Source organism: Coffea arabica, chromosome 4e (genome assembly GCF_036785885.1).
Source record: "Coffea arabica cultivar ET-39 chromosome 4e, Coffea Arabica ET-39 HiFi, whole genome shotgun sequence".
Taxonomy (NCBI): Eukaryota; Viridiplantae; Streptophyta; class Magnoliopsida; order Gentianales; family Rubiaceae; genus Coffea; species Coffea arabica.
This window is the reverse complement of record NC_092317.1, coordinates 46413907-46425306: the sequence shown is the minus strand read 5'-3', so window position 1 is coordinate 46425306 and position 11400 is coordinate 46413907. Positions and strand designations below refer to the sequence as shown.

General features: G+C 36.3%; 1 protein-coding gene across 1 annotated transcript; it reads right to left on the bottom strand.

Moving 5' to 3' along the window:
- Positions 1 to 873: 873 nt before the first annotated feature.
- Positions 874 to 9484, bottom strand: LOC113741086 (valencene synthase-like). The gene is made up of 9 exons (XM_027268570.1): positions 9380 to 9484; positions 9025 to 9295; positions 8537 to 8909; positions 8314 to 8417; positions 3799 to 3937; positions 3575 to 3707; positions 3216 to 3464; positions 1062 to 1206; positions 874 to 1028 (listed from the first exon to the last, which is right to left on the bottom strand). The coding sequence occupies exons 1-9, from the start codon at positions 9482 to 9484 to the stop codon at positions 874 to 876; spliced, it is 1674 nt and encodes a 557-aa protein (XP_027124371.1).
- Positions 9485 to 11400: the final 1916 nt, after the last annotated feature.

Below are 11400 nucleotides of genomic sequence, written 5' to 3'. Positions count from 1 at the left end.
CTCCATTGCTTAGAAAAATCAAAGATTTTTTCGTTAATATCATCATAAAATCACACCATGTTGCAAACATATATATATTTAACCTTGTTAAGTTAGAAAAGGAAAATACTTTTTGAATTCGGAAATTTTCTTCTTTTGATCACTAATTTAATTCTTTAATTAGGATTGGCACATCACTGATGTAAAATATTCTTTAAAAGAGAAACAAAGGGTGCTTATCTTAAATATTCTTTTGATCACTATTGAAATATTATCTTAATAAATCCTAGTGAGATGCATGAAGCCTTTCAGTCATTACAAATTGAACATGTTAACATTTGATGTGAAAAACTCATAAACTAAATAGGAAACTCAAGTCAAAAATAAGAAATGAAATAAAAGCTATTTTACATACCCAGAAACTTAGTGCTTAAGTTCCATGATGATCTTGACTCTTTAAACTAGAACTTTGAATGAATTCTATCAATATTTCTTCACCCTCCTCAGCCGCTAGGTGATTTTTCATAAGAAAAAAAATGCTCCCCAAGTTTTATTCTCTAGTTCTCTGAGAGCAAAGAATAAGAAATAATTTGGATGGTGAAAGGATGGTAGACGAAAGATCTGTTGTCATCAGGAATCGAGCCACATACTTTATTAGCTAATAGAAATTATAAAATAGAAAGAATTCTATTTTTAAGTGGATCATTATTGGCAACATAGAAGTCTCCCTTAAAGATGGATCCTACGTGGATTGTTGGTACTGTGTACCGATCGAAGTGAGGCGACTGAGGATTTGATGTAATTCTTGACACTTGTGCTGACCAACTTAAAAAATAGATAAAGCAATGACCAAGAATTATTGGTTCATCATATCCGGTAAATAGTAGTATTTGCTTAACTGGCAATGGGCTCAATGAACAGTGAATTAATGTAACTTTTCATGGTTTCCCCCACGTGTGTATATTCGTCTTTGTGCTTATAAGCAACCTCCATCACACGTGCCAAGTTTAGAACTCGAAGGAGGACAGCCTTGGGAGGTAGAAATTCAGCTGCAGCAGAAATGGCAGCAGAAGTAGAAGTACTAGGTTTAAGGAGATTTTGATTCATGAGCAGCCATGCATCCTCAACTTGTCGACGAAGTTCATCGCATGCCTGCTGCTCCGATACCCTGTGTTGCTTAATATAGCATTCCACCGCTGAAGCAATGTGCGCCCGTTCTTGTTCAAACTGCAAGTATGAGATACACATACCATTCGACATTGTACAGAAATGGATTAAAAAGAAATGGATTCAGTGGATTAAGTGGACTTCGACATTGTACAGAAAAGGAATAAGTGGATTTCACGGAAATAACCTTTTTTTTTCCTTTCAATTTAGTTTAAAAGAGACTCTAAAACTTACAAGAAGAAAATATTATGGGAGAGTTTAAGAGTTGAAGGATATGGCTAGCTTATGTTTTGTGAACCAATATTATGGGAGAGTTTAAGAGTTGAAGGATATGGCTAGCTTATGTTTTGTGAACCAACTTTAGCGAAGTACAAATTGTACCTTTTAAATTTGAAAAAAAATATATAATTGGAATTATATAGCCTATAAATTTGTACAAGTAATTTCAAAAGCTTTGACATGAACATGAAGTTGTTACAAATTAACATGCAAACTGTTCACAGTACTTACATTAATTCTTTTTCTTACTTTAGAATTTCTAAACATCGGAATATTATTAATGTGTAAATCATTATATTAGCTATTTTTATGAGATGAAGGCCTTAAATTCGAGTGTATTTTAATTAGACAAAAAAATTCTATGACCGAGATCATTTCTATAGTTGAACCATACTTTTACCAGAGCAAACAGTTCGGCCTTAGAGCATGATTATTTATTACATTGATGTTGTCGTTATTAATTTTGTAAGGTTATAGGAGACTAAACCCTCTAGAAACATGGTCTTGTTTGGCAAATAGGTTATTTGGGTGTTTGTTTGAAATTTTATATAGAATTTGTAAAAAAACTTTTTGAGGTGTGTAAAAACTGTTCTTTAGAAAAAAAAAATACCTTTTTTTCCTTTTTTCTTTTTCCCTTTCTTTCCTTTCTTATTCATCTTCCCCACCCCACTACTCTTCTTTTTCCTCCCTCTCCACAGGCCAGCTGGCACCTGGCCAGTACCTCCGTCGACAACCCGCGCTAGCGGTCCTTTTTTTGTTTTTCTTTTTTTCTCTATCTCTCCTCCCTTTCTCCTCCTTCCTCTCCCCTCTCCCTCTCCTCCCCCCTCCTCTTTCCTCTCCCCCACCACCTTCTTTCCCCTCCCTCCCCGAGCCACCCTCCCCCTCACCCAACGCAACCAGATCTGGTCACGACGATTAGACCTGGTTGCATTGGGGAGAGAGGAGAAGGAGAAGGGGAGAGAGAGAGAGAGAGAGAAGAAAGGGGAAAAATAGCAGTCGCTGACGCCAGCGAAAATGCTAGTCAACACTGGTCAGTGGAGGAGATGGTTGTGGGTTGAGGTAGGCGAGGTTGAAGAACAAAGGAAGGAAGGTGATTTTTTTGTGTATTTTTGAGTATTTTAAAACGTGTATTTTAAAAATTTTGAAGTTTTTTTTGATATTACCATATAGTTAAAATTGTTAAAAAACTTTTAAAAAAATTTTTGACAAAAGCTTCTTTGCCAATCAGGCGCAATTTTGGGTTCCAGACTTTTGTAGATGCCCTCGGTGATTGCAGGAGTAAGGTTTTTGCCTGCGTCGAGCACATCAGGACTGGCTTGATTTGAGTTGTCCATTTTAATTTTATAAAAAGAAGACGAAAACTTCTTTTTGGATTTTCAAATGAATGATCAAGATCGGAGTTTTATCAAGCTGGTTCAATTTGGACCGTTAATTCTACTCTGTCATTACTCTATCCACGTACATCAACCAGTCAACTATGTGTTGCTATCTATGTACGGGTTTTGCATTACCACATAGTATATCGAATTAACCACTGAACATGGCTCCTTGGCCACCAAGGAAGGGACTTAAAGTCCCTCCTTAGGCTGTGGATGGGGTTCAATTCTCACTGGTAACAAAAAAATTTAAAAGTAGTGTTAAAACATTCTTTTGATCTAGTAAGATTTGTGTATCAGTTAGTTTCTAACACAAGTCTATTTAAGCTCTCCCTCCCCTGTAGTTTAGGATATCATAGGTTATACAATTATTATCGTTTTCAAAAAAAAAATAGTATATCAAATTAATCTTACCTTGTGCCCCACAATGTCGTCCCTGAGCCTGCAAATGATTGATGCAGCTCTTAAGATATCAGGTCCACTCAATGCCCAATTGAAGGCCTCCTTTGTGACAATGTCACCCATGCCTAGGAAAGCTATTATTGTAAGGGTGATGTATCCACAGGTTGCCAATCCGATTTGCATATATCCTTCAAATGGTGGTATATACCCTCTGTGCAGCCACTTAGCCTCAACAAAGTAGGCACGGACCAGAACCTTCATCTGCAAATTAGTTCAACAAAATAAACTTTTTTCAAGAACGATTCCGAGACTAACTAGATGATTATCCTATGAACAAGGAGTTTGATAGCAGAATTAGAGCATGTTCATACTGCTTCCTTTGCGTAATCAGTCCAGTATGATGTTCCTTTGTTTGCCATCTCTTCCTCAATTTCTTCAAACAAATCGAGGAGTGCTACATAACAAATCTTCATATAATCTGGTAGTTGATTTATGCAGCCAATTCTATCTGCAAATGTTGTAATACATCAAATTACAGCAAATTAATGATCTTACTATAGTATACATATCAGTAGTGCCAAATTCAACAGTAAACATGTCATACCTTTCAATTGCTTCTGTTAGGATTACGAGTTCTTTAAAAGTCCCGTATGCATCATAGATGTCATCTATTATAGACGTCATTGCCATAACTTTGGACATAATCTTCCTAGCAAGACTATTGTCGCGCCCCACTTTTTGAGTGTGTGAAAGTAGTGTGTGGAATATGTATGTGAATGTGTGTGAAAATGAAAATAAAAGGCCGTGGGACTTGAAAATGGGACGATTTGGCCAAACGGAGTTCAAAAAGGGTTTTTTTTTGCATGGAAAATGGAGTCGCCACTTGGTATAGAGTTTGGGTGTATCAAGTCACCCAAAAATGAATTTTTGAAAAGCAAAGTAAACAAACCCCTTTTTAAGAACTTTTAGATCTACGTAACCAAAAAAAGGGATCGGGGGTCACATTTGATAAGGGAGAAGGCAAAGGCAAAACCTAAGGCACTCCCTTACCCTAGCCAAAGCTAGTTGCGCGATTTAGCCCCACGTTTCCTAATTCTTCTACCCAAAATATGCGTTGCATGTTGGATATGACTAATGGATATGAAAAAGAAATGCAATCCTAAATCTAAAATGTCTCTTACGAGGCTTTTTGGTCCCAACCACATGAGTTGTGGTGGCCAATGAGGAAAGTCCTCATAGAGGTCGCGAATGATGCAAATGAAGGCTCAAATATGAGTGCAAGTGTGAAAATGTAAGAAAACGTGCATGTGTGCGAATGTAAGACAATGGCATGTGTGCAAATTGGGAAAATAAAGGTGTTTGTGTGCAAATGGATGAAAATATGATAGTAGATACATATAAGTGCAATTGAGTGCCATTTGTGAGGTAGAAAAACAAGTGACAAGAAGAAAAATGCGTGAACATGGCATTTGTATTGAGAAGGATATAAGTAGTGAGAAAATGTGGATAAGAGGGTGAGGGAGTGACATGATGAGAATGAGAGTGCATGAACCTAGAGAAATGCATCAAGTCGGGTACGGGAATGACTCCTAATTTCACGACTTTAATTTTTCCTTTGATTAGAAGGAAGAACTAGCGTGCTAAGGCTATTTTGTAGCCACACTCGCTCGTTTCCCTTACCTAAAGGGGACTCTCAAGCAAATATACCCTATAACTAGCATGAGGATGCAAAAACCTAAAATGAAGGGGAAGGATTGGAGGAGCATGCCAAATGCTAGAAAACTAAGAAAAATGCATGAAATGTAGTGAAACATGCAAGTATGAACTAGCGAGGAAAGTCCCTAAGGGTCTAGCGTTGGACTAGCCCATATCTATGAATTCCTACTAGCGTTGGACTAGTGGAAAACGGGACAATGAGCCACAACTAGTGTTGGACTAGTGTGGTGACGTGCATTCATCCATCATATTCATTTATGCCTATAAAAAGCAAGTAGACATGCCAATCACTTATAAACACGTAGCACATAACACTTAGCATGCTCGACTAAATGCAAGAGCCTAATAAAGCAAATTAACACGTAGCAACAAAAGCAAGCAATCAATCTAATGAACCTATTACACTTGCTAACTAAAACAAAAGGGGAAGGGGGAAAATGGACAAAATGCTCTCCAAGCCCTATCTATTACAAGCCAAGAGGTGTACACATACCCCATACAGAATAACTTAAACAAAAGCAAAAGTAAATGAAATAAATGAAAGGAATTAAGGAAAGGCAAAGGAAGCAAGTAGACATGCAATTCTCACTTAGTACGTTGGGTCACATAGGGGAGAGACAAAAAAGATAAAAGAAGTTATACCTCCCTCGCGATGGTAATCAAATGAAGTAAAAATGGCTTTAAAACAATAAGAAGGTCAAGGTACCACTTTATTTAAGAAAAATTAAAAGAAATGTGCAAAACAAAGCTCACTTGATCATAAAGTCCCTAAAGTCACGAATTAAGTGCAATTAGACAAAGCATGGTAGTTAATTGAAGCAAACCAGTAATGAAGTTGCAAGAATTAAAACTACCCAAGGACCAAATTGATGAAATCATTCAATTGATTGGGTCCTAGTGGAACAAGGGGAGACTTAGGGGGTCAAAGTGGCAATTGCTGAAAGTTGTTCCATGCAAACTCATGCAAAGATACGAAGCTTATGTTTATGCAACTCAAACCTGCCGCTATTTCACTTCAAAATGATGATTCCAGACAAACTTTGATTCAAAGCTTTTCAACCAAGAATCTTAACTTCAAGCCAAGCAACGAGACACATGACTTCCACATACATCATGCAGATTCGATACAAACTATAAAGAAAAGCAAGTCTGCAATTTATTTCCCCATGCTATTCCATTCCCACAACCGAAAGCTGCTCATGATTCGTGAGGTAAGAGAGCAATATCATAACAAGGCATTCACCCAATTACCTGCCTTTGATAATTAACTCACGAAGGAATACCTCCCAACAGACTTGAAAGTGCACAAAAAACAGCAAAGATGCATAAGGAAAGAATCTTAAAAAAACACAACAGATTTCGTGCAGCTACGTAAGAATTTTCTCTGCAACAATTCTATCCCTAACCGTGGCTGTCCTCCAATTTATCATGCAGACAGATCCAATGGTCATCCAGATTTTTAAACAAAACAAACAAACACAATAAGTCTTAATCATTCACTCGACTGAACATTACATTTTTATCACGAGATCAAAGCTGGAAATCTGAGTTGCCCGACAGCAAAAGAAATGAAAGAAAAGTTCAGCAAGGGACGCAAGCCTTTATATGCATCAGGAAAAACATTGCAAGCATGGGTAAGTCACTAAAAGAATGCGACAAATGCACAAAGGGAGAAACTCGCGGCAAACATGCCCACAGCATACCAATACCAGCCGAATACCCAAAGAAATCATAAACTTCAAGCCAGCCAAACATGAAACAGGGAGGGATCAAGTGACGTTGGAAACAAAATGGCAAACACTGGACGTTGACTCCTCGATCATGTAAACATCAAGCACTGATTTCTTTCTTTTATCACATAGACATCATCCACAGCTTCCCCTCTCCCAGGATACCCACGACATCTCAGCCAGACGACAGACAAATCAAGCATTTCAAACAACAAGAAAAACTTCAGCAGCCGAAAGTGCAGGCCTGCTGCCTTTTACTTCCAAACTCAAATTTCAGACTCCAATACACGAAGTTTGGTCCCAACATTTCTCAATCCAACGTCCAAACTTTAAAAAAGGGTAACATAACACACGCAAATAGGGACAAAGATACAACCTTCGGCTCGCCAGATTGGAGAAAATCACACTCCAAGTTTTAATGAATCGATCTAAGCAAGATTTCATTTTTCTGCAGAAAAAAACTTCGGACTATGCATTTCTAGATGGGAACATAAGCATACTCATTCGACAACCAAGAACATGCAGCCTGCTAAACCAGATTCCACAACATCTAAGTAAGCAAGAAACCCATGATACAAAAAAATAACAACAAAAAGGCAACGGCTTTGGGCTGTATAATGAAAGGGAACATATGAAACGACATATGTCTAGCAATCAAATCCACAATGTAAGAGCCCAGAATCTCTGGTTACGCAGACCAGATTTCATATGAAATGAAAATAGACAAGAGAAAAGGTCGAAGGCTACCTGTTCACCACCTTCGGGTTTGAAGCTTCAACTTGGGTGTGACGAAGAAATCTACTGCAGATTCTGATGAAGTATCTACCTGGGTTTCTCTCGGTCTCCCTCTTGGTTGCGGATTCCTCTTCTGACCGCGCTCTCCCAAACTCTCAAAGCTCTCCCTTTCACTCTCTCAGCCGTCAAAAACCCTCAGCTTTCTGTTTCTTCCTCCTTTCGAAGCTTTTCTGCCAAAACATAGCCGCTCTCTCTCTCTGTTTTTCTCTAGCCGTCTTACGTTTCTTTTCTCCTGTTTTGTTTCTTTCTTTTGCCGTCCCAAAACCTCTCCCTTCTTGCCGTCCCTCTTTTGCTCACCAGATTTCTCCTTTGCAAACTCTCAGCCCGTAACCTCCAGCCGTCATTCCTCCCCGTATGCCCCCTCTTCTGCTGCGTCTTCCCTTTGTTCTATTTATACCCAACCACCCACTCTCAAACCCTCACCTGAAGGGTGAGGATGAGAGTGGAGGTTTACCTGGGCATCCTAGAGCCCTCCGATGGGCATGTGCGACTGTCCTTGCAAGCTGCGTTTCCGTAGCTTGCATGTAAAAATCTATTTTTTTTTTGGTAATAATAAAAATAAGTAAAAACAACAACAATTTAATTAACATCGGATAAAAATAAATAAACTAAACAGCAAAGTTGCAATTTTCATTTTTCTTTTCTTTTTTCTTCATTTCTCATTTTTTTTTCATTTTTCATATTTTTTCCAAGGAAACATTGAATTTAAATCAAAACAACTAAAACATAATTTTTGAATGCTTTTTCTTTTCCCGAGAGATTCTATGCTAAAAACTTACAAATAAAAATAATAAAATAAAAACTAAAAAACACGACAAATAAAAACCAAATAGTAAATGAAATTACCCTAAAATTTTGGTGTCTACAACTATATTGGGGTTCAAAATATACTCCTGCGATCCAGAAATAGCCCTTAACAATTCGATCTCTCGCAAATGGAAGCTTTCTTGCAAAGTCTAGTTCTTTCCACCACCTGAGATCCACTAGCCAGCAAGTATATATCAATTTCTCAAAGTTGAAGGTAATCCAAATCACATAAATAATTTTCTTTCTTCATTTATTTCTAGAGAAACAATTTTACAAGAAACTTACAAGGAAATTTCATGTAGCTCCTCCTTGTACAGAGATTGTAGCATGTTAAAATCCAGCTTAGCCAGCTTTAATAAAGTTGTATTATGTGAAGGATCTTTTTCGTATATGGATATGTAATGCCTAGCCTCTAATCTTGGTAAACCTCTCCAATTAGGCTGCAATAGTGCGTGACTTACTAGCTCAGCTAGTGGACTGCTTAACTTGCATGGTAATGACTGAAGACGATCACTGGTAAAATCTAGGGCGAGATCTAATATATTTTCGCCGTCGAATCTGAGATGAGCGGCTTCATAAAGTGCAAGCATGCCCGGCACATCATTAACCAAACTTTCTTCAAATCTACCTTCAGCATCTAGGAATTTCGTGAATATTTCTGCATAATGGAAAAATGGTGAAAGAAAATTGTGATGGCAAAAAAACACAAAATAGTTAAGGTTTCTAGGAATTGAAGTTTAAGGGTATAAATCTTTTAACACTATAACTCTTGCCTGATGAAATTCCAAACCCTTCTTGTTGTAGAATACGAAAATAGAAAGCAGCAGTATAAAAGTGGTCATTGTCCTCCCAACTCTGATGTTTCTCATACAACTTTTGTAAAGCTTGACTGATCTCTTCTTCAAATTGGTATTCTATGCCAAGTCGTTGAATCGCATCAATAAATTGCAGCTGTTCCGATGGATTACTTGCAGTTTCATGAAGCTTTGTCCTGACTTTTTCCTTCAGCTGTTCAACATGCCTCGTCAAAGAAGCCCATCTTGCCTACAAAGAGCAAATATATATCCTTGGATGATGTTAATATTTCTTTAACATAAAAGAACTGTTCTGTCTATACTATAGTAGTACCTTGTCGGAATCAGGGGAATGGAGGAGGAATTGGTTTCCCCAAATATTGGGATGAAAATGTGCCAAAGGAGGATGAACATTTGATTCATGACCTTCTTCTCCCATTGGTTTTTGGTAAGAACAAAGTCTATAGTAGCTTAGATTCAAGAATTGGAAAATGTTAAAACTGCTAGGTTGCTTTGTACGATCGATACTGTTGCAAAAGTAGACTTGTAGTCGCACATTTATAGCCAGGTATCCTTCAGAACAGTTGCTATTGATTTATGCCATTCAAATATTCGTAGGCATAGAATATCATTTTAAATACATAAAAGAATAAAAAAAAGGTATAAAATATCATTTTGAAGAAGAAATTGGTCAAGCTTTACAAAAAAAAAATCCGTGAGAAAAATTAGAATTAGGAGGACAATTTAAATTCTCAGATATGAAGTCAAATATGGACACAAGCAACAGAAAATCATTAGATAGAGAATATTAGATTATTTAATTATATAAGAATTTTGAACATAATTAACAAACAATGGTAGATTTGGTAGATAAAATAAGGTAGTTGAATTAATTCTATTGATTCTTATCAGAATTAAGCATTCGGTTAGGATTTTTATACTGAAAAAATTATGCACAAGTTCAGCACTACTTAATAAGTTCAGCAAATGAATTTTCATTTATCAAACACTCCAAACATTTGAATGTCTGAAAAAGTTCAGATTTAGCACTTTTTCATATCATCAAGCAAACTCTATGTTAGAGATAAGGAATTCTTAAAGAGAAGTAAATATGTCCTTTTTTTTCTATATGTGAAAAAGCTAGTAGGTCTTATCTCCAATAATATTGCTTGGATCCAATGTTCAATCGTATAGATTAGTAATGCGTATATTAAAGTGTATTATATGAAAAGACACCTTCTAATTACTTATTTTGCCTGATCGGACTACTAAGATATGGTAATCAGGACGCATTAAAAAAAAAGATAAATAAAGACAATTAGATTATGATCTCAACTCAAAATTTTAATATTTAACTAAATCTCAAGAGAAAATGAGCTTTTTTTACTACTGGAAATAAATTCTAGCCCTTGTCATTCTTACTCTAGCTGAAGGTGATGCTATGTGAAGTTGAATATCACGTATAATTATTGTAGGTGGAGTTTCATAGAGAAATTTCTCAATTGTTCATTTCGGTTTTTGAAACATTCATAAACTACTGCCTTTAACCATTCAACATAGTTGTCCAATACCATTTCTTTGGGAAAATTCATTACTCAGTCAAATATTTGGGATTTAAATTTCCGATAAGTCACACCTAGAGTTGAACCAGTTGCATGATTTGTACGGATTTTCTTATTTGTTGATCCATTGCAAATAATAAGCTCACATGAAGACCAAGTCGAAGAACCAAAAGTGTCTATCTAACAAGTGCTCATTAGACACTTATTAAGGTATATTTTAGATGTCATATTTTTTAAAGTGTAACATTAATTAGAAAAAATAATTAAATACGAGGGAGGTTAGGTAACATTAAATAAGAAAAGTATATAAATACAAGAGAAGATAATAATTGTTAGTCTGTATATATATATAGCAGGTTAGGTAAATTTTAAATCTGTTAACGAGTGCCCAATGGACACATGTTAAAAAAAAACAACCAATAAAAAGGGACATTGCGAAAACAATAATCTTCATCCTTCTGGAGTAATAATTGAGATTTTTACAGCTGGACTATTATGATTGTAGCACAAGACTAAATTGAATTACAACATCCAAAGGCAAAAATAACCATAAAGCCCGGATTCTCAATGTGGCATTCCATATTTTAGTATTGCCTCCTCAACTAAGCCCTTCGATATTAAGCTTTGAATGGGACAATCTTATCCTATTAAGTCCTGAATTTACCAACAATTGAATTGAAATATTCAGATTCTTGGAGCAACAATTCATACCACATGTCTCACTGCCCTATTTTGAGCTTGTTATCAAACATTTATCGTAATTGGCTGGCATAATTTGATTTTATAAACTCAT

Bases quoted from the DNA above. Each gene is read 5' to 3' on its own strand.
- LOC113741086 (XM_027268570.1), bottom strand. From the start codon at position 9,484: ATGGGAGAAGAAGGTCATGAATCAAATGTTCATCCTCCTTTGGCACAT. The intron at 3,465-3,574 runs GTATGAACATGC...ACTAATTTGCAG, and splicing joins CTGATTACGCAAAGGAAGCA to ATGAAGGTTCTGGTCCGTGC. The intron at 1,029-1,061 runs GTACTTCTACTT...TTTCTGCTGCAG, and splicing joins TCAAAATCTCCTTAAACCTA to CTGAATTTCTACCTCCCAAG.